The sequence below is a fragment of the Medicago truncatula genome, chromosome 7 (assembly GCF_003473485.1).
Source record: "Medicago truncatula cultivar Jemalong A17 chromosome 7, MtrunA17r5.0-ANR, whole genome shotgun sequence".
Lineage (NCBI taxonomy): Eukaryota > Viridiplantae > Streptophyta > Magnoliopsida > Fabales > Fabaceae > Medicago > Medicago truncatula.
In genome coordinates this window covers 53,951,510-53,974,643 of record NC_053048.1, presented here as the reverse complement: position 1 = coordinate 53,974,643, position 23,134 = coordinate 53,951,510, and the positions used below count along the sequence as shown (strand labels likewise).

Sequence of the window (23,134 nt, the reverse complement as noted above, 5' to 3'; positions counted from 1 at the left end):
TTGAGCTATTATCTATCGTAGACTTAATCTTAAGTTTGAATTTGTCTTTTGTAAAAAAAAAAGAAGTTTGAATTTGTCTATTTTTAAACTTTGATATGACATGTTATCACACATAAATATTTATTTTATATTAACGTTTTTAAATAATATGAGATATATTTAAATGCGTTAATGTCATGAACTAATCAAACAATGAGATTAAAACTCTTTTTAAAGAAGATTAAAACTCTTTGTAACCTCCTTGCATGCTACCCTTGATTTCTAATACTCTTTTTTGAAGAAGATGATATGGATGAAAGTTGAATAAGGAGCTAAACTATTATTATTTTTATTTTAGAAGTTTTTATTCTTAATTTGATAAAGATAATGAAGGTTGATGAAGAAGAAGAACCATAAGATATTTTAATTTGAATTTTCATTTTTAATTAAAATTAATAAAAAAAAATGTAATTTGTTTTTGGAGTTGTCAAAATAGTCACATAAACATTTTAATAATGTTGAACTAGAAGGATACGATGTAAACATCTCACAATTCATAAACTTTATTTTTATTTTTATTTTTAAAGAAGCTAAACCAGCCCACCAAAATTGGTACCATATAGAATCGAATATGAGACCTTGAGAGCAATACACTTTAAGGTTTCAATCCAACATCACCATAATATTAGCCCAAGTTGGTTCATAACTAATAAACTTATTAAAAGAACATAAAAGACTTTTTCAAACAAAGATAAAAGACTAATTCATTATAATAAAATAAGATAAATGACTATTTAAGAGTTTTTGTCGGCTATCATCTTGTTCTATTTTTCCAATTTTCTCGTTCTCTTTCCTTATAAACTCTCAAACAAAACCTAACTCTTGGTTTAAGAGTTTAGAGGAGAGGCCTTTAGAAGGAGTGGAGATGAGGAAAGGAGAGAAATCTTTTACCTTAAATATTAAGAAAATGTTGTTTTTAGAACACAAGGGAAAAATGTTATGATTAATATATAGTAGTATATATTTTTAATTTAAAAAAACAAAAAAAAAGTATATTTAAAATGTATATTCGGTTGATAGGAGAAATGTATAATATATGTCGAGGTCGGAGGTTTGAATATCAGACATCTCAGTTCTCCACAATTAAAATGTGTGAACTCCAACCACCAGACTAGTTGACAATAAAAAAAAAAAGTATAAGCGAAGAAAAATATACTCTTATTTTTTTTATAAAGTCCTCTCCTTCCCTTCTAAAAGTCCCAATCATGACCTAAAAGTCGAGGGTGCAACATGAGAATGGTTATGTGAAGCAATACGATCACGTGGAGATGCAAGTCAAGACACAAGCGTGCAATCCGTCGAGAAAAATTCATCTTGCTTGTGTAATAGTGCTCTCTCAAGTCTCAACTATCCTTTAATTTAATCCTTTCTTCACTCTCCTAGCTAGCCAGAAACAGGGCCGTCTTAACAAATTCATAGGCCCGGTTTTAATTTTATAAGGGATGCACAAAAAAAAAAAAAAATCTGGGCCCCAAAAAAATAAATAAGTTATTTTAAAAAAAAAAATATTAAAAATCACACTTTGGTGAATCTTGAACACATGACCTCACACTCAACAAAAAGTGGCCACGCCACTAAAGCAAGCTGTACAAATTGAATTAATTTGCTTTTAATAGATATATAACCATTATTTTCGTGGCTTACATATAAAAAAAAATATTTTGGGCCCCAAAAAATTGGAGGCCCGGTGTCGTCGCCCAGCCTCGACGGGCTATGGGCCGGCCCTGGCCAGAAATATTACTAGTAGTAATTTTAGGGTACAACTCAAAAGGACAAATTTTAGTGCTGCCAGTTTATGTTTATTAAGAGAAAGATTTGTCCTCAAGTACTCAACTAGCTTGCATTAATTAATATCTTTATTCAAAACGACAAGGAACTTTTTTCTTTTGTGATTCAGTTGCTTTTCCACCATCTCAAAGCAAGGTTTTCCTTGTTTAGATGTTTTTCTTTCTTTGAAACTTCACGTTAGCTATATATTAAAAGCAACTCCTTGAGCAACATATTCATATATAGTATAGTATAAATATTAAAGGCATCGAATTATTTACCATAAAAATAAAAATAAAAATAAAAGTAAGTTGGTACGTATCCGCCACTTAATTTGGTTGATAGTTGGTACTTCCAGTTCCAACTCATCTCATACTTTCAAACTAAGGGCTATGGCGGGTGGTTCCAAGAATAATAATGTACTTATTATTGTTCATATTGTGTTATTTTGCACATGTTTGGCAGTGGCAAATTCAGTTGAGTTCAATTTTCCAGCAGTTTTCAACTTAGGTGATTCAAATTCGGACACAGGTGAACTTACAGTTGGGTTGGGCTTTCAGCTTGTCCCACCTTATGGACAGAACTACTTCAAAACTCCAAACGGAAGGGCATGTGATGGCCGTCTCATCGTTGACTTCCTAAGTATAATTTTTATTTTATATAATCCTTTCTCAAAAATATCATCGTTCATTATTGTTTTACAGTAAAAGAAATATGTTTTTCGTCCTTGCAATTATTATTTTTTAGTTCCTGAAATATTTTTTACATTGAAATTGATTTCATAAATATGTAGAACATTTGATTTTAATCCTTCAAATACCAACTACATAATGACTAAAACGAATATTACACACATTATAAATTGGTGAGTTTCAACCTGAACAAATTTTACAAGAACTAAAAGACATCAAGGACCAATATCAAAATATTGTATATTTGCAATTTGAATGAGTTAGTTTAATTTCTTAAAAAATATTGTATATTTGCAAGGATTAATGTATTTTTTACAGGACTAAAAGTAAAATATATTTGTAGGACCAAAAACATTTTTTTTTAACAAGGGACCAAAAACATTTAAATTAAATGTAAATAAATAAGGAACTAAACTTTTATAAATATGGTTTATGATATAATATTATGACGTAATTTGATACATGTAGCCGATAAAACTTGATTGTTGTTGTAACGAACTAAGCTTTTCTAAATATCATAGCATATAAGGACAAGAGTTTAGGTAAGTTTAATAATCTGGTTCTTTCTTGATCAGGTTTTAAAAGTGAGTCATGCGACAAGGTAAGACCATTCAAATAGTGCAATGTTGTTGATTGAATAAACTTATAACAATGACTTGCTTGCAGTACAAGTATGACCCACCAAACATACAAACAAGCATCAATTGTTAGATAGAAAAATAATGGATAGCTAACTGTACAGCAGATCTATGTTTCAAAAACAAGCAAACTATGTAAGTCTTAAAACACATATTTGCAACTTGCAGTAACCAATAATCAAATAGTCATGGCCACCAACAAATGCATAATTTGCATAATCACTACCATATTCTTATTACCTTGTGCCAAATCCATCCATTTAGATTTTCCAGCAGTTTTCAACTTTGGTGATTCAAATTCTGATACCGGCACCCTTGTTACCGCTGGTTTTGAAAGCCTTTACCCACCAAATGGACACACTTACTTTCATCTACCATCAGGGAGATACTCTGATGGCCGGCTCATCATTGATTTTCTTAGTAACAACTAAATCTCCATAAATTAAAAAGTGTGGATTTTTTTTCTTTCTTTCGTCTTCCTAATGATATTGTCTTGGATGTTGTTTTCAGTGGATGCATTGGATTTACCATTCTTAAATGCATATTTGGATTCATTGGGTTTGCCAAATTTTAGGAAAGGTTGTAACTTCGCAGCAGCTGGTTCAACTATCCTTCCAGCCACTGCATCATCCATCTGCCCTTTCTCCTTTGGGATTCAGGTGTCTCAGTTCCTCAAGTTCAAAGCTCGCGCTCTTGAATTGCTTTCAGGAAAAGGTATTTTCTACCACTAATTTAGTTTTGATTTTTTTTTTTTTTACAACTGCAATTGTGGCCGTGACATCAAAGATTTTTTTATGCCTATAAGTGTGTATTGCTGCGCTAATCTTTAGAACTCACACTACATTTTGTTACCGCTTCAACAGAACAACTTTTTTAGCTGCAAATCTCATTCACTTTTTCATGCATTTCAGGTAGAAAATTCGATAAGTATGTCCCGAGCGAAGATATTTTTGAGAAAGGATTATACATGTTTGACATTGGCCAGAATGATCTTGCTGGTGCATTTTATTCAAAAACATTGGACCAAGTACTAGCCTCCATTCCAACAATTCTTTTAGAATTTGAATCTGGAATTAAGGTTGGTGTCAAATCATCTGCTTTCATTATTTTATTTTTGGCATAATACTATTCAAATATATTAAAGAGTTTAATATTAAAGAGTTCTCATTCTTTGTTTTATTGTTTGATAGAGACTATATGATGAGGGGGCTAGATATTTCTGGATACACAATACAGGTCCTCTTGGATGCTTAGCTCAGAATGTTGCCAAATTTGGAACTGATCCATCAAAGCTTGATGAACTAGGATGTGTTAGTGGGCATAACCAAGCTGTTAAAACCTTTAACCTACAACTTCATGCTCTGTGTAGTAAATTGCAGGGTCAATATCCAGATTCAAATGTCACATATGTTGATATCTTCACCATAAAATCAAACCTCATTGCAAACTATTCAAGATACGGTTAGTAACTTGGCTTATTGCATTTATCTATTTCATTGATTTTTCCTTTAGAGTTTGTATTATGATTTTATATATATACATCGTTGGTGTAAAGCTTTTTATGCTGTCAATAAATTATAATCATCACATTTGATTTTAATCATAATTGCTTCTAAAGTCACACATATGATTGATTGTGATTTGTTGACACGATAAAACTTTTTACACCAAGAGTGCATCAAAATTAAACTCTTAGTATAAATAACTTTTCCAAGAGTTGTTAAATTTGTAATATTATTATATATTTGCAGGGTTTGAACAACCTATTATGGCATGTTGTGGATATGGAGGTCCACCATTGAACTATGACAGTAGAGTCACTTGTGGGAACACAAAGACCTTCAATGGAACCACAATTACAGCAAAAGGTTGTAATGATAGTTCTGAGTATATCAACTGGGACGGAATTCATTACACTGAGACTGCAAATCAATATGTTGCATCACAGATTCTCACTGGAAAATACTCTGACCCTCCTTTCTCAGACAGAATGCCATTCCTTCTCAAGCTCAAGTTCTAAATAATTTGTTTAGTGTTTTAAACGAAATTGATTTTATTCTTTATGTGATTGTATAGTGAAAAGCAATATCAGATTGTATCTTTGAATGACAGTCAAGTACTTCTTACGAAATCACTAATGTCAAATCGACATGGTAACATTGTCCGTGTGTGATAATGTTAAAGAATTTGTACATTAATACATCCAGTCTTCATGGTTCACATGTCTATGAAGTTACACTATCTTTTATTGTCAGAGAGGTTAATCACGTGAGGCCTACTTACCCTCTTGTTTAGCCGGTAATTATCCTCTCATTATATCAACCAATCAAAATCTAATATACATAAACAATATTAAATGTTAAATAAATGAGTCAATTTTTTTCAAAAAACAAAAGAGTTGATCTTATATTAAGGTAACTTTTAATTTTTATTTAATTATATTAAGGTGTTCAATCTTAATTAATTTACACTACAAGACTTATAACAAATAAAATTTTACATCAAATTTTTTTTTATCTGGATGTTCTTAAATTCATCACTTATATTTATAAAATTTCTTCCATTCAAGAACCCCGAAAGTGAGAACAAAAACATCTCCTTCATTCAAATTTCTTCTTATTTATTCTTCATTGTTGATCAATTTTTGTTTCTTTTTCATTCTTCTTCCCATTTTGATTGTCCAATTTTGTGGTTCCAACCTGCCGCAATTTCCAATTATAGTGAGAATTGTCGTTGTTTCTAGAACCGCGTCAAGTATCGTGACTTAATTTTTTTTTATTTAAGCAACCAACTTAATAAAATATGCTAACACGCGTAGACATGTCTTACTAACTATCAGCCAAAGCCTTTAAGTCTAAATAAAAGAACAAAAGCCTCATGACATAACCATTTCAGCAGCAACTGAAAAAAATGCTAACAAACTCCCACAACATCACAGCGGCAACACATGCTAGCAGTCCTCAAAGTACAATGGATGACTTACTCAATTATTATAATTAACTACCTCACAACCAAGAAAAAACATGTCACCATACCCGACGTGGTTCTGGAAATAACGACAATTCTCACGATATTTGGAATCAAACAAACTACGACGATTCTCACGAAAATTGAAAATTGCGGCAGTTTGGAACGACAAAATTGAACAATCAAAATAGGAAGAAGAAATTTTATGAATGTAACAGATAAATTTAAGGACATTCAGATGAAAGAAATTTGATGTGAAATTTTAATTGTTCTAAGACAGTCATGTAGTGTAAATTAATTAAGATTGAACACCTAAATATAATTAAGACAAGATTACATTAGGGATCATTTATCTTATTTATTTGTAAAATTTTGGTCATTTATCTTTATTTTTTCCCGTTTAGGTCCTTTATCTCTCTAAAAAGCACATATACATCTTTTTTCTCATTTTTTAATTAAAAAATACATAATTTTATGTTTAAAAATATATTTTTATTAAAAATGAAAAAAAAATCCAGAAATATGATGAAAATATTCATCATCTTCATCTTCTTCCTTTGAATCTTCATCATCTTCTTTAAATCAACAAAAATTCTACTAAAATATATCTCCGAATATCATGAATTAATGTTATATTCATCTCAAATCTTTTTTTAAACACAAAAATCAAAACATTAATTTCACAAATGTTGCAAGGCGGATGGTGGAGGCTTAGCCGCTGGCGAAGGGTTAGGCTTTACGAAAGTTAAGATTGTTCTAGAAACAACATAATTGATGTGCAAAGTTGCTCTCAATTTTGAGGTTATTTTTATGCTGTGTTTGAATATTGAGTTAGAAAATAATAATAATAATATACGGTGTGACAATTTGTATAACTATAATTTTTTTTTTGTGATGAAACTAAATCTCTTTCTCTATAGGGTTTTGATTTTTGTGTTTAAAAGAAAATTTGAGGTGAACATAACATTAATTCATGATATTTGGAGATATATTTGTGTAGATTTTTTTTTATTCAATGAAGATGATGAAGATTCAAAGGAAGAAGATGAAGATGATGAACATCTTCATCATATTTCTAGATTTTTTTTTTCATTTTGAATAAAAATATATTTTAAAAATTAAAATTATGTATTTTTTTAACAAAAAAAATGAGAAAAATGATGTATATGTGCTTTTATGAGAGATAAAAGACCTAAACGGAAAAAATAAAGATAAAGGACCAAAGTGTTACAAATAAATAAGATAAATGATTTCTAATGTAATCTAGCCTATAATTAAATAAAAATTAAAAGTATTAAAAGTTACCTTACAATTAAAATTGATTTTTTTTTTAGAAAAAATTGACTCATTTATTTGATATTTAATGTTGGCAATGTATACTACATTTTGATTGGTTGATATCATAAATGGGTAAATACCCCTAAAGAAAAGAGAGTAATCTAGCTGTTAATTAGGATATTAGTAATTTTAAACCCTTTAATTAAAAACTTCTATATGCATGCAGATTGAGAATTTGAGATAGCCCTTATCAGTTATCCATATAAACATAAGTCCTTTACAGAAGTTTAAATAGAGGAATTCACTAACTACTAACTACTACTATTGCTTGTAAAAAAAAAAAAAAGTAACTACTGCTACCATTTGCAAATGTGCCTAAGAATTTCACTTTATAATTTCAAGGGCATATGACAATTGTAACATTAATTCCTCCGTTCTACAATAAATGAGGAGTTAAAATATGACACATCATTAATTTTTTGTGTTAAATATTGTTCTATACACGTTTTCTTTTCTCAAAGAACCCACCTAGGAGGAGGGTGGGAAAAGAAATACGTGCAAACGCCGCCGTAATAACTAGTAACTTTGAGATTTGAACCAAAGTCGCGGTGGAGTTTTGAAGCATGGCGACGGATCCTTCTCTTACCTGTTGCCGGTATCTTCTCTCTGCTATTCTAGCTATGGAACCTTCCTACTGCTTAATCTCACATGCCAAGTAAACTTTCTCTTCTCTTTCTGTTTTCGTTAACAAATATATTTAAGTTTAACTGCAATAATACTTAGCTTATGCAATTTCAATTTAGGGCGTGCGGCGAAGGCTCAATTACGGAACAAGTTCAACAATTCATCTTAGACCATTGTCTTTCCACACCTGTAAATTTCAATTATCTTCTCTGGCTCTGCTCTGTGTTTTTCATTTTCCCATAAATCTTTCAATTATTTGCTACTCTTAATGCAGAGTGATTTTTATGCACCTTACTTGAAGAATTTTCTTAAGAAGCTTATCACTCAAGTTGAGTCCGATCATGGCTCCGTCTTGGACAAATTTTACCAACTCTATGCTCAGTACATTACATCATTTAAGGTTTATTCTATCAACTTTCTTTAACCTTCCCCTTTTCCTACCTTCACATGCCTTGGTTATAGTTTTCATATTTTTCTTTTTCCCCTAATAGGATGATAGTTTAGACAAAAGAGATTCAAGAATCTGCAAAAGAATTTCATTTCTTTTTCCTGATGGTAAATCATTTATTATATTATGTTTCTCTATTTAATTATTACTCCCTCCATTCCATGTCTTTGTTAGTTTAAGCTTTTTATACACATATTAACAAATCATTTAACTGATGCAAAGAGCATAAGTACTTTAAGCGTTTAGTTAGAAAATAAATGTCAATTATATCCTGGATTTTCAAAACACCATTTGTTTTTTTATAATAAAAATGCTAAAATAAATTCACCAAAGATTTTGGAATGGAGGGGGGTATAACTTAGATCGTTTGGCTTACCTTTTGTTGGTAACTTGTATTGCTAGGTTGCTCTGAACTACAAACATGTTCGCACTCAAGTGTTCTGAATTTTCCATTACAGTGCTCTATAAACATGCTTGAAGGTGATACTGGGTAAGCTCATATTTAATATCTGAAAAGCTTTTCATTTATTATACAGCATTTCAGGGTTGTCATCATTGCGTGTGAGAGTAGTTTCCCCATACAATGCTCGTTTGTTTGTTTGTTTGTTTGTTTGTTTGTTTGTGTATTGTAATGTTTGATTGTTTGTTTCTATCTTTAAATCCTGCTTGTCTGGTGTTTTGAGTTTAACATGCATGCAGCAGTCAGTAGACTAAATGATAACATGTACTCTAGCTTCTCAGGAATACATCTTATATGAATGAATTCAACAATGCTAATTGTTTGAACATTTGTTGGGATCTCTTTGCAGTTTGTTTCTAATATTTCTTCTCCTAAATATGCAGATGCAATGTGTGTGTTGGTATACTTATAAGTTGTGAAGCTCACGCTACCTTCTGAAAGTTAGTTTTCGTTTGGTTGTGCAGATGCTCAATATGGCCATCAAGTCTGTTTTTGTCCGAGTTAATACTTTCTCATCCAGAATTATTTTCTAATAAAGTGTGCTTTGAGGTAAGTTATGTTTTTAGGAGTTTGTTGAATCTTGTAGCTCTTTTAAAATTAACGAATCATGAATAGTCTTTGCATGTAACAGTTATGTGTGTCTCCACGCACTAGAGAAGCTGTTAGGAACCCAAAATAAGAACAGAGAAAACAGCACAATATTCAGACAATTGAAATGTAAAAGGACTTTATTGATGGAAAATTGGAGAATTACAGAAATGGGGGAATATATGAATCCCTAGATCTGACTAGAGCTAAGCTCCTATAGGTCAGCTCACAGCTGCCTATCCATTCTATTACTCACAGAAAATCCAAGATGCCTACTCTCAACCCCACCCACTCCTTATATAATGGAAGTCATTGCTAGTCCTCTATCCACTCTCCACGTCACCAAATTCTATAACTAACCCTTAGCAGGTTTCTTACACCTTCTAGAATAAACTTGCCAAACTTTGGGACCCACAGTTGTATTATGAACTAATGACTCAGCAGTCCTAACAATACTCCCACCAGAAAGCATTGCCTTGTCCTCAAGGTAGAAATTTGGGAACTGACTTCTTATGATCAAAGTGTCCTCCCATGTAGCCTCTTCAACCTTTTGTCCCATCCAATGTACAAGCACTTGATCAATCTTTTCGCCCTGTACTTGTATTGTCCTACGGGTTAGTACAGTTTCAGGTTCAATAACCACCCCCTTATCTTCTTCCAAATCCGGTAGGTTTTCCTCCTCGTGATAATTTCCTACAGCTTTTTTCAACAGTGAGACATGAAAAACTGAATGAACACGTGAACCCTCCGGTAGCTTCAACTTATAGGCTACTGCTCCAACACGTGCTTCCACCGGGTATGGTCTGTGGTATCTTGCTGCCAACTTAGCATGAATCCTGGACACTACTGATTGTTATCTATGGGCCCTCAACTTTACAAACACCCATTCTCCTACTTCAAAACTCCTATCACACCTTTTCTTGTCTGCTATCTGCTTCATCCTAACTTGGGCCCTAAGTAGCTGCTCCCTTAATTGCTTTAAGGCCTCATCTCTATCCAACAACTCTCTTTGTACGGCCTCTACTCTGGTTTCCCCTTGTACCCAACGTGTAATGACCGGTGGAGGTCTCCCATACACCATCTCAAATGGTGTGTGACCAGTAGCAGCATGGTAACTAGTATTAAACCAATACTCTGCCCATGGTATCCAACTGGCCCAGTTTTTTGGCTGATCAGCTATAAAGCATCTCAAATAAGTCTCCAGACATCGATTCACCACCTCTGTTTGCCCATCCGTCTCAGGGTGGTAAGCAATACTCATTTTCAATTTTGTTCCTTGCAATTTAAACAACTCTTTCCAAAAATTGCTCATAAAAATGGGATCCCTGTCACTGACTATGGATAACGGAATTCCATGCAGCCTGACAACCTCTCTAATAAACACATCTGCAATTACTTTAGCTGTGTACGGATGTTTAAGTAAGATGAAATGAGAGTACTTTGACAGTCTATCCACCACTACTAACACCGCTTCATACCCTTTTGATTTAGGTAACCCCATGATAAAATCCATGGATAAGTCTTCCCAAATACGATCAGGCACAGGAAGCGGTTGCAATAATCCTCCTGGTGAACTAGCCAAGTATTTCTGCCTTTGACATGTATCACAACTCCTTACATACTCTTGTACCGTGTTCTTCATACCAACCCAATATACATTGGCAGCCAATCTCCGGTAAGTCCTGTAGAAGCCAGAATGTCCTCCTTGAGGAGTAGAATGAAATTCTGCTAGTAAAGTAGGAATCATTACAGACTTACTGGACACTACCAGTCTCCCCTCATATAGTAACACTCCTTGTTTGAGCATATATCCTGGTCTGGAGCTTGCATCTCTCTGCAGATCACCAATTATCTTCTGCAATTGGGAATCCCGTGACAACTCTTCCCGCAACAGCTTCTCATCCTTCCATTGCACACTAGTAATTCCCTGACATAACTCCCCATCTTCCCTTACCCGTGAAAGCGCATCTGCTCCCTTGTTAAGTTTCCCAGGTTTATAAATGATTTCGAAATCATACCCAAGTAGCTTAGCAGCCCAGTTTTGTTGTTCTGCTGTAACTACCCTCTGTTGCAGTAGTTGTTTGAGGCTTTTCTGATCGGTAGACACCACAAACCTCCTCCCCAACAGATACGGCCTCCAATGTTGAATGGCCAGCACTACAGCCATCAACTCTTTTTCATAAGCAGACTTGGTAAGGTTCCTAACGCCCAACGCCTTACTGTAGTAAGCTACTGGTTTCCTGTCCTGCATGAGTATTGCTCCAATTCCTCCACCTGACGCATCACATTCTATAACAAATTCCTTGTTAAAATCCGGAAGAGCCAAAACTGGAGATGTAGTAAGACGCCTTTTTAACTGATCAAAAGCATCTTGTGTCTTTTCATTCCACATAAACGCATCTTTCTTGGTAAGTTCTGTCAAAGGCTTGGCAATTTTACCATAATCTTTGATAAACTTCCTATAGTAATCTGTCAAACCCAAAAAACCTCTTACTCCCTTTACATTTTTTGGTATTGGCCATCTGGTAACGCTCACCACCTTGCTGGGATCCACTGCCACACCTTCCTTTGAAATCAAATGCCCCAAATATTCCACCGTCTCCTGCCCAAAATAACATTTCTTCTTGTTGGCCACCAGACCATGTGTTTGCATAATTCTCAGCACCTCTTCCACGTGCTCCATATGTGTTTTCCAGTCTTGACTGTAAACCAATATATCATCAAAAAATACAAGCACAAACTTCCTCAATAATAGTCTGAACACGTCATTCATCAGGCTCTGGAATGTAGATGGAGCATTCATCAACCCAAATGGCATCACCAGGTACTCATAGTGGTCTTCATGTGTTCGGAAAGCGGTTTTATGAATATCCTCTTCCTTGACCCTTACTTGATGGTAACCAGATTTTAGGTCCAATTTGGAATAAAATCTAGCTCCGTGCAGTTCATCAAGTAATTCTTCAATCACCGGTATTGGAAACTTATCAGGTACAGTTGCCTTGTTAAGTGCTCTATAATCAATACACATCCTCCAAGAATTATCCTTTTCCTTGACCAAAATGACAGGACTAGAAAAAGAACTTGTGCTGTGCCGTATAATTCCCGCCTGTAACATTTCCCTTACTTGCTTTTCAATTTCATTCTTGTGGTGGTGAGGGTACCTATAGGGCCTCACATTAACTGCCCCTTCCCCCTCCTTCAAGGTGATCACATGCTCTTTCTTTCTCTTAGGTGGCAGCCCTGTAGGTTCTTGAAAAACTCCACCATAATTTTCTAACAATAATTCCAGCTCCCTTGACTGCTCACTTGCCAAGGTGTGGATACTACCATCCTCTTTACACTTGTCTTCATACGTCCACCAACCAGTGCTCCTCCGTCTGGACTTACAAATGATACTTTGTAAAGTTGCTATCGCACCTCCTTGTGTATCCATCCCCTTCACTGTGACCCATTTTTTGTTGTGCCAGAAACTCATAGTTTGTTTGTTCCAATTTACAATCATGTCTCCAAGTGTACGAAGCCATTCAATCCCTAACACCATGTCTACTCCCCCTAAATCAAACAACTGCGCATCAATTTCCAAGTGCACATCTCCCACATCTACTTCTAATCCTTCACATGTTCCCTTGGTCTTAGAGTAAGACCCATCGCCTAGCTTGATACTCATACACGGTGTATCAACCACTGCCCAATTCATTTTATGGACCAATTGTTGTGAGATGAAGTTGTGGGTTGCTCCGCTATCCACCAATACTACTACTGGCACCTCTTTTATCACCCCCATCAGCTTAATGGATTGTGGTCTAGAGTGACCCAGGTGAAAAAATTCCATCATGCACATTTCCCCATCACCTTCTTCCTCGTCATCTACCTCTACTGCCAACAACTTCCCTTCTGGCTCTCCTTCTTCATCCTCCTCTAATACCAATACCCTTAGTTGCTTATCTGGACATTGATGCATTGGATGGAAAGGTCCCCCACATTTGAAACATAACCCTTTCTGCTTCCTTTCCATAAGCTCATTGTAAGACAAGTGAGTAAAACTACGGTCTCGAGGCCCACTTTTTTTCTTGTCATATTGGGCTTGCTTCTCACCTTTGGGCCCAAACCCGGTTCCTTTTGATCCTCCAGCTGACCCATGTTCCTTGTTACCCTTCACCATCACCCAGTCAGTACTGTTCCCTCTATTGGATCCCTGGATTCCTCCACGGTTTGACCCATGGCCTGATTTTGTTTGTCTATGGTAACTCATACCCGAATCGCCCTTCGTCTCTCTCTCCACAACCCTGGCCACCTGCAACACCTTGGAACGATTCAGATCTCCCATCACCGCCAAACTCCTGACCTTCCCTCGAATTTCCTCCTTCAGCCCATGGAGAAAGTAACCCAGAAATTGTTTATCTGGTAATCTAGGTATCTGAGCAGTGAGATGTTCAAACTCAGCAATATAATCATCCACACTCCCTCTTTGCCGGAGCTCCGTCAATTGTTCATACACATCGCCTTCGCCGTGTCCGCCATATCGTTCTAAGTAACAACGCATCCTTCAAACTTTCCCATGTCAGTTCTTCGTTTTCGTTGAGGAGCGAATTGAAGAAATGGATGGTTGGTCCCTCCATACACAACTGAGCCAGATTCACCTTAACCTCCGGGATCGTATCCTGAACGCGAAAATACACCTCTGCTCTAGATATCCACCCAGCTGGATCTTCACCGTCGAACATCGGAAGTTCAACCCTCTTCACTGAATGTCGGAATTCGACCAACGCCTCACCTTGGAGTTTGCTCGATCCGGATTTCCCGGATGTTTTCGCCGAAGCTTCGCCGGTGTTCTTCGCCGTACCTTCGCCAGCGTTCTTCTCCGAGCTTCCTCCGTCAACCACACTCTCGTTCTCTGTTCGTACCGTCTTCCCCAGATTCTTCTCAAGCAACGCAAGGAGCGCTGTTTGAGTTTTCTCCATTGCGGCCAGTGTGACCTTCACTCCCATGATTTCTTCCTCTAGAGATGCAACTTTTGCTTCCATACTCTTGAGTGTTAACTTCTTCGGTGGCATTCACTGATTCTCCAACGTTTTAATCCGGTAGGTCGGACCAAATTGTTAGGAACCCAAAATAAGAACAGAGAAAACAGCACAATATTCAGACAATTGAAATGTAAAAGGACTTTATTGATGGAAAATTGGAGAATTACAGAAATGGGGGAATGTATGAATCCCTAGATCTGACTAGAGCTAAGCTCCTATAGGTCAGCTCACAGCTGCCTATCCATTCTATTACTCACGGAAAATCCAAGATGCCTACTCTCAACCCCACCCACTCCTTATATAATGGAAGTCATTGCTAGTCCTCTATCCACTCTCCACGTCACCAAATTCTATAACTAACCCTTAGCAGGTTTCTTACACCTTCTAGAATAAACTTGCCAAACTTTGGGACCCACAGTTGTATTATGAACTAATGACTCAGCAGTCCTAACAGAAGCTCTTAGAAGTGATTTTGTCCTTTGCAAGCTGTTATTGTTGAAATTTTTATGTCTATTTGTAAATGTTTATTATTTCATTTATTGCACTAAAACGGGCTTTCAGCTGTGCTTATTATACCATGTTGCACTTACGCACAGTTTGAAACAGATTGGCTCTGGAGTTGGCTTAGTTGGATTGTGTCTAGCTCATGTGAAAGCTTCTAAGGTATAGCAGACAATACCTGATGACTCTTCTGTGTAAAACGTATTGAACACAAAGGCAATTATGCTCTTAAACTATGTTTGCTTTATTCTTTAGAACAGAGTGATAATTAAAGGTGCACTGGATTTTTTATATGCTTGATATTGGGTGATACTATTCTAGTTAAAATGTTAAATCTAGTCAACAATGACTAGTTCCAGTGTTCTTTAACAGGTGATACTAAGTGATGGTGATCTTTCAACTTTAGCTAACATGAAGTTTAATTTGGAGTTGAACAACCTGAATGTTGAAACTGGCACGGCACAAAGAAATGAAGATACAAGCGCGGTGAGTCTTTGCTTGCATTGACTGCGTTTTGGATTTTTACTTTTATATTCATAAAATTCAATACTCTCAGCATTCATCTCTCAATTTTTGTGAATCATACTTACCATTTTGCTAAATTGTAAATAAATATTTCTAGTGTTTTAGTTCTTGAGTTGTCTACTCGTCTTTCTGCAGAGCATTGATGCACTTACTCTACCTTTTAAACTTATCCCCATATACATACCGTCAGTAGTTTATACTCTAGTGGGTAGCTCCTACTATGATAATGGAATTTTTCATGGAAGACCAACTTTCATCTTTTTGACATTTTAATTTCTCCTTTTGTTCAAATTCTGTATCTATGTTGATAAACAAATATAAATACTAAAATCAATGATACCTAGATTGGATCTGCATCATTTTATGCAATGCATGTGTGCTTGTATAAATAGTCATTGAGGAAAAGATAATCTGAATTGTATGTGTCATTGTTCTACTACTGTATGATGTGCTATGGTTCACATATCTCAGGTAAAATGCATGTATCTGCCATGGGAATCTGCATCGGAAAGCCAACTACAAGATATCATACCCGATGTTATGTGAGAATTGAACTTTAAATTGTTGTATAACCTCTGGAACAAAGCATTGTTTATTTATTTATTTATTTTTAGTCAAGTTAAAGCATTGTTTCTTATACTGTTCTTTAACATTTATGCAGATGTCATTTTTATTATATTAATATTATTATTTCAGTTTGGGTGCAGATGTGATATATGATCCAGTTTGCCTGCCACATCTTGTTCGTGTAATTACGATTCTTTTGAACCAGAGGAATATGGATTCAAGTAGCAAAGGCCTCTCTCCAAAATGTGAACTTGAAAATGGTGAACATTATTATAAAGGCGCTATTGATGGATCTGAGGGTAGATACAAATCAGTTAACAATGATGGTTGTAATGGCCAGCCAAAGGAAGCACCGGTGGCTTATATTGCATGTGTTATTCGGAATATTGAAACTTTCAACTATTTTCTTACTCTTGGGGACCAGGCTAACCTTCATATTGAGGACCTAACTGAATTACTGAAGCCAATGGTTCTCCTCCCTTACATGCAGTCATACAATCAAGCTGATATAAAACTATTGTGCATCACTTGCAGTCGTAAAATCGTACTACAATAAGGTGATCGCTTGGAAGGACCTTAGACATCGTGAGTAGATTGAAAAATATAGGCCATGTGTAAGATTCGCTAAGAATAGAAACTAATGATTTTAAATTATATATAAATTGGTGTTGAGTTTTAAAACCTAATGTCTGTGTTTATTAATAGGACTATATAATTCATTATTCAGCAGTACTTTTACTCAATTTTCTGTTCAATCGCTCTGGTTTCTTTAGCATTTTACACAATTGGTTCGGTTTGGATATTTCTTCAAATTGTATCAGTTCCAGAGAAAAGCGGTACTTTTAATTGCTAATGCTAAGAGGAGGATGATAAATTCAAGAGTTTTTCTATTTACACCCTATGTTTTTCTGGTTATACCCAAATTTTCTTAAATTATCTTTATAATACCAAAATTGCCCTTTTATATAAATTTTCTTAAAACCCTAATTTTATTCATTGTCAGTGAGTTTCACCCTCTTTCACCCCACAAAGTGATCGATCAAACAATTTGATGTTCAATATCAATCTCCATGAAAATTAAAGAGTGAATCAAAATATTTTTCATCCATACTCAATTGGATATAAGTAAGTGAATTTCTTCTTCTATTTGCTAGTTTCAATTTTTTTCCTTCCACTGCAATGATGCAATGTACGATTACGGTTTTAATTTACATTTGGCAAGGTTAACTTAAATTCAGTTTAAGTAGGTTCATGTAAACTTAGTTTACATGAACCTACTTAAACTGAGTTTACATGAACCTACTTAAATTGAGTTAACATGAACCTACTTAAACTGAGTTTACATGAACCTACTTAAACTGAGTTTACATGAACCTACTTAAACTGATTTTACAAAATCGCAGAACTGTGAATCGCAGAACAAGGAAAACACAAAATCAGAACTGAGAACCCATAACAAGAAAACACAATCGATTGAAGAACAACACTTGCTAACCTGATTTGCTTCGAATTTTCTTTGAAATCATGAATGGACGTGAGAAAGTATGGTTTTGAAAATCTTCGCAGAACACAATCGATCGATTGGAGAATTATGGTTTTGGAAGAAGGGTTTTGGGGTGTAACCAAAAAAGAAGGAATAGGCTTTTTGAAAATCAAATTTTATGAAAGGGTAATCTTGTCATTTTGGGGTGCAACCATGATTAACTATGGTGCAAGTAGAAAAACTCTAAATTCAATTATGGCGTTAGTTAATCTTGGGTCGGCCGGTTCCGGGCGGGTCGGATCAGTTTGTCCAACCCTACTTTATACAGTATATGTACACTCAAGGACATTTATTTGTTGGGAAATGATGAATTGTGTCTTGGGGCAAGTTAAGAAGTCAAATATAGAAGTTTTTTCTTGAAAATTGTGCATTTAATGTTTTAAAAGTTTCAAAAGTTATATTTTGAATACAAAATTTATTTTTAATTTTCATTTTAAGCTCCTTAACTGAACACAAGTTAGCATGACACTTATTAATTTAGTCATCTTGATAATGGTGATGATTAAGGATGAAACACTTCTCTTCAAAAAAAAAAAGGATGAAACACTTTTTCTTTGTAACATAAAATTGTTGGGAAACTAAGAAGTAAAAATATCCACACAGGTGGAAACACACATGATCAAAAAGAAACAAAGGATATCAAATTTAATGAGTGACAATCCATGCTTGCATTCACAATATCAAAACAAAATATTTTTTATTGCTTAATTTGCAAGGTTTATGAAGACAAAATTACAAACTTTATCACAAAATTTTTGTAAACTCCCTCAATGACTTGCAACTTCTCAAACTCTGATTAATACAAAAACAATGTTGTGACAAATAAAATTTAAATTAACTCTTCATTTTTATAATATCCACTTTTTTACACTATTCAATGTGGGATTTGAACTAATATCCATTTTTTTTTATATAACAAAACTAACAATGCATGCAAAGAACTGCTAGCACTTCTAAACTTGTGCTTAACAACCAATTAATGCTTAACAACCAATTAAAAGGGCTAATTAGTATCCGGCAAATTACTAAAATCAATTTTACATAAAAAGTTGATTTTAAGATATTCTCAATTTGAGATTAAGATGGCCAACCACAATAAAAACAAGGTGGGAAAATTGATTCAACACTCTCCACCCTGACCCCCCATAGACAGATTTAGAATGATCAAAAGTAGCATACTAGAAAATCAAATAATATAAGGCACAATCATTAGATTAACAAATATTAAACAGCCTTTGCAATAACTAGGTACATCTTGAGAGAGGAAATTAATGAGAGAAAATAGTATTCTCCATCATCAAGAGATCTTAAAGTTAAAAAAAAAAAAAAAAAAAAAAGAGCAAAATTAGTTAAAGTTTAGATCTTAATTCAATATATTGATTGATGACTCTTGTTGAATACTTTCCAATATTTGGTATATAGCTGCAGCTATCTCATCCACTGATCCAAGCTTGCAATCATCTTCAACCTACACATTCATTAATTTCACTTTAAGTGCTTACATGAAGAATAACTTAAGAAGAAAAGAAATTCAAGAGAAAGCTAAAAAGTGGTTGGAATTTGGAAAGTGGAAAAAGAAAAAAAAAAACATGACAGGGACCACAGACAATTACCTTAACGCTGAGAGAATAGAAGACAAATTCATCAGCTGTAGTGACATTAAGGTGCAAGATTGTGAGACACAATCCATGCAAACTAGAAACCATCTTCAAGAGCTGTTTTGGTCTTTTCTTTGTTCTTATTTTGAGATTTGCATGGCTTTCAACCATTGTAACTTCAATATCAGCAATATTGCGAGATTGAACCTCACCACCCATTTTTGTCTCAGAACTCTCACACACACCGTCACTTGTTGAGTATTGTGGAAAGGTAAAAAATTCAGAAAAGGGCTTGTTTTTATTTTCAACAATAGTATCAAATTTACCCTCCTTTTGTTTTTGTACACCAAGAAATTGTAGCTTCTGCTCAAGCTTCTTAACAAAGTTAATAGCACCCCCAATAATTGATGCTTGATCACCCTGCAAAATTCATCAATCAAAACACAAAAGTAAAAATGTGATCCTAACAGCAATTTAAAACTAAATATTTTTCAAAAAAAAAAAAAAAGTAATAGAACTATAGAAGTACCCTTTGGACGTAGGATTCAGGCATGAGAGATCTAAGAACAGAGAGATACTCATTCATTTGCTTTCTCCTGTTGCGTTCTACAGCAATGTGAGTCATTCTCTGATTCTCAATTTCTTCCTTATTCTTACTTGTTTTGACTCTGCGTTTCTTGGAACGAGAACGAGTTGAAATTGAACTATCTAAAGATGGACAATTGTTACTCCAATTTTCATAAGGATAATTCTCTGTTTGTTGGTTCTTGAGAAAAGTAGAAACAAAACCTTGTTCTTCATTTTGAAGGTTGAAATTGGTGTAGTCAAAGTTTGCTTCAGAATCTGTTAAAAGGTTGTAATTGTAGTGGTCTTTGTTGAATCCATAGGTGAAAGGGTCTTGTGGATATAGTAGAGTTGGTTCTAGCGCCATGGATCTCTCTCTTTCTCTATTTTCCTCTGGTAAACACATGTGAATGTAGAGGCTCTGAAAGAGGAAGATGAAGATGATAAAAGCCAATTTGCGTTTTCTTCAAGAGTGATTTTGAGCTTATAAAAAGGGCTTTTTTCAGTTTAGGTGAAGACACAATTTGGACAGTGATTTGCACGTGAAATGAAATAGAATTCTAGTGTGGAAGTTTAGAACAAGTATATGAAACACACTTTATTTTATTTTAGAATTTAATTTGTACATACTATCTATTAATCAAATCTTTTTTTTTTTTTTTATGTTAGTTCCTAAAATATTTTACTTTATTCTGTTTAATTAATTAATTGGTGACTCACACATGACTAAATGACATATCATTAGTCATATGTCAATTTAATCAATTCTCTTTTAACACAGCAGAATGTAACATCAACAATTTTATAAGATCAAATTCGTTGAAAAATTGTATACGTTTAGAATGGAATAAAAATGTAGAGGGGCTCTGAACTAGATTAATCCATATTTCAAGCATGAAAAATATATTTAATATTGTTTAATTCCTATAATAACTGTTTAAGCCGGAAGAGGTCTAAATGATAAAACAAAATTAAAACTACAATCTCAAGCAACTTCAAGAGCATCATATCATTCAGAAGGAATGATGCATTTGAAGAGAGCAAGAAATCCAAGACTTTAGAGCATCCGATAAATAAACACCATACTTAACAAGCCAATCCGTACACTCGTTGTTGCCTTGACGGAAGGTATGATAAAAATTAACAATCCAATTTTGATGTTGTCGGAAGGGGTCTCTAAACATATGATTCAAGTGTTCTTGGGTTGAAAAGCACCATTAATTCTATTATCTTTTTAACCAAATTAATTCTATTAAATCTATAAATATTTGCTATGAATAAAATGGGTTTAAATTGTTGAGGAAAATATTAATTGTTTGACCTATATGTCACTTCACATAGTATTTTAGCTTCAATATTTTTTTTCCTAGAAAAACACAGAAGTTATATATTCTGGTCTTTATAATTATTTTTACTTTTGATACATGTAGTATCAAAATTGTTGGTTTCAGTTTGGGTGATTATAATAGGACATCCTTTTCCTTCAAAAAAAAAAAAAAAAAAAGGACATCCTTTATTTTCTCAACATACACATTTAATATTTTATTTTCTTTTTATCTCACTCTTTTCTTCTCATATTTCACATTTATCGTATACTATCTTTATTTTGTTTCTCTTTCAAAGTATCTACGAGTATATTCAAAGATGATTTTCCCTTTTATTGCTTTTTCTTCCTTGCATAAACATTGATATGACCAATAGAAGTATATGGGTCATCTAATATGCAGATTTCTAATGTCATGTTACTACTTCTATGCGGTATTTTGTAACCACCTCTGTGTGTCTAATTGGTAAATGCCAACGAGATAAGAGCATCTCTAAATGTTACGTACAACTTGGAGAAGAAAAGGTGAGGGACAAAAATAAATAAAAAATCAGCGGTAAAGAAAAGGTGAGGACAAAAATAGGGTCAACATTTGTCCTAAAGAAGTAGAAAAGAAAATTTTTGTGTTATAAAAAATATTTTTAGAGGGAGTTTCTACGATACACTTGTAAATTAAAATATATCGATGCATCAATTTTTAAATCAATAAATTAACGATTATTTTTATGAAATAAAGAATTATTTGTGACTTTTATGTTTTCTTAAATATCATTTGATGAAAAAAAAAACTTGATTTCATTGTTTTTTTTGTTGTGGTGATCGAGGTTTGAACTTCAGACCTTGTCCTTGCCAACTGAGTTAAGCTCACGAATCAATGATTCATTTCATTGTTTATAATCATACTAAGTATTTTACATTTAATCTAAAAAAATAATTAGTTTTCACTGTATAAGTGATAAAATTTTAGAGAATTAAATTTTACTTTGTCGATATTTTTGGTGATTAATATTCAACTATTTTAATTGTAAATGATAGAAAATAATTTTTTCAAAAAAAAAATCATTTAGTTATTAATTTAAAGATCGTATGTAGCATAAAAAATTTCATTTTCAAAACTTAGAGGTACACTACATAATTTCCAAGATATTATTATTATTAATCAATAAGAGTCCGCATTTGTTAGCATTCTCAAATAAAAATATTGAAGAATGAAAGACTTAGTTTAGTTTACTTTTTAAGATAATTTTCTTTTATTTTTTAAATTTATACTAGTTCCTCTCCTTTTTCTCCATGATGGTAATGAAAATTGCTGAAAAAATGTTAATCGAAGATAAATTAAGCATCTCTGGGTAAAACTAGACATAGGTCTATTTATTTATTTTTAAGAAGCTAAACAAGAATCTAGGTCTATTTCTTAATCACTGTTCACCGGTATATTGTTTGGGACGTAATGAGTGGTGAAATAAAATTTTAGATTGCGTACGTGCTCACCGAAAAGAAAGAAAAAAAAAATAAATGTTTCGTGAGTATAGTTCAGTTAGTAAGACAATGTATTATTATATGTAGGGGTTGGGATTCGAATCTCGGACACCCCACTTATCCATCTTATAAGATGAATTTTAGTTACTAGACTACCTAATAAAAAAAATAAAAAAATAAATTGAAGTACAAGGTTTGCATGTAGAAAAAAAAAAACAAGAGAAAAACATATTCATATTTTTTTATACAAAAATAAATTATATTCATTCATTCAAATTAACAGAGTATATCGATACAATGCAAATTCGATAAAAACAAAAAGGATGAATCTGCGAACAAACTCACAGCATACATGTTAATAGCATAAAACGGCAAAGTACAAAAGCCTATACATATGACTATATTCAAGTCTCCAAAATACTCATGTCTCTGGATCTGCAACATGCAC

At 33.7% G+C, this 23,134-nt stretch overlaps 3 protein-coding genes across 4 annotated transcripts; 2 read left to right on the top strand and 1 right to left on the bottom strand.

Annotated features, from left to right (window-relative positions):
• Positions 1–2,101: 2,101 nt before the first annotated feature.
• On the top strand, positions 2,102–5,390 carry LOC11420850 (GDSL esterase/lipase At1g54790). 2 transcript variants are annotated; one of them, XM_003626273.4, is made up of 5 exons: positions 2,102–2,448; positions 3,647–3,850; positions 4,048–4,214; positions 4,327–4,597; positions 4,888–5,390. In XM_003626273.4, the coding sequence occupies exons 1-5, from the start codon at positions 2,199–2,201 to the stop codon at positions 5,154–5,156; spliced, it is 1,161 nt and encodes a 386-aa protein (XP_003626321.2). In that variant the 5' UTR covers positions 2,102–2,198; the 3' UTR covers positions 5,157–5,390. The 2 variants fall into 2 exon arrangements, with proteins under 2 accessions (XP_003626321.2, XP_013450501.1); XM_013595047.3 differs by lacking the exon at positions 2,102–2,448 and adding an exon at positions 3,128–3,556.
• A 2,488-nt stretch (positions 5,391–7,878) lies between these two features.
• LOC11429782 (protein-lysine N-methyltransferase EEF2KMT) lies at positions 7,879–16,921 on the top strand. The gene is made up of 10 exons (XM_003626272.4): positions 7,879–8,096; positions 8,185–8,254; positions 8,340–8,465; positions 8,557–8,620; positions 8,916–9,003; positions 9,438–9,522; positions 15,192–15,248; positions 15,459–15,572; positions 16,083–16,153; positions 16,308–16,921. Exons 1-10 carry the CDS (start codon positions 8,005–8,007, stop codon positions 16,732–16,734), a joined length of 1,194 nt encoding a protein of 397 aa, XP_003626320.1. The 5' UTR covers positions 7,879–8,004; the 3' UTR covers positions 16,735–16,921.
• Positions 16,922–18,912: 1,991 nt separating this feature from the next.
• On the bottom strand, positions 18,913–20,444 carry LOC11429781 (transcription factor bHLH96). Its single transcript, XM_003626270.4, has 3 exons — positions 19,849–20,444; positions 19,335–19,739; positions 18,913–19,189 (listed from the first exon to the last, which is right to left on the bottom strand). Exons 1-3 carry the CDS (start codon positions 20,287–20,289, stop codon positions 19,085–19,087), a joined length of 951 nt encoding a protein of 316 aa, XP_003626318.2. The 5' UTR covers positions 20,290–20,444; the 3' UTR covers positions 18,913–19,084.
• Positions 20,445–23,134: the final 2,690 nt, after the last annotated feature.

Bases quoted from the DNA above. Each gene is read 5' to 3' on its own strand.
- LOC11429782 (XM_003626272.4), top strand. From the start codon at position 8,005: ATGGCGACGGATCCTTCTCTTACCTGTTGCCGGTATCTTCTCTCTGCT. The intron at 8,466-8,556 runs GTTTATTCTATC...TTCCCCTAATAG, and splicing joins AGTACATTACATCATTTAAG to GATGATAGTTTAGACAAAAG. The intron at 9,004-9,437 runs GTAAGCTCATAT...TTGGTTGTGCAG, and splicing joins ATGCTTGAAGGTGATACTGG to ATGCTCAATATGGCCATCAA.
- LOC11420850 (XM_003626273.4), top strand. From the start codon at position 2,199: ATGGCGGGTGGTTCCAAGAATAATAATGTACTTATTATTGTTCATATT. The intron at 2,449-3,646 runs GTATAATTTTTA...TGTTGTTTTCAG, and splicing joins TCTCATCGTTGACTTCCTAA to TGGATGCATTGGATTTACCA. The intron at 3,851-4,047 runs GTATTTTCTACC...CATGCATTTCAG, and splicing joins TGAATTGCTTTCAGGAAAAG to GTAGAAAATTCGATAAGTAT.
- LOC11429781 (XM_003626270.4), bottom strand. From the start codon at position 20,289: ATGTGTTTACCAGAGGAAAATAGAGAAAGAGAGAGATCCATGGCGCTA. The intron at 19,740-19,848 runs GTACTTCTATAG...TGAATTTTGCAG, and splicing joins CTGAATCCTACGTCCAAAGG to GGTGATCAAGCATCAATTAT. The intron at 19,190-19,334 runs GTAATTGTCTGT...ATGAATGTGTAG, and splicing joins TCTATTCTCTCAGCGTTAAG to GTTGAAGATGATTGCAAGCT.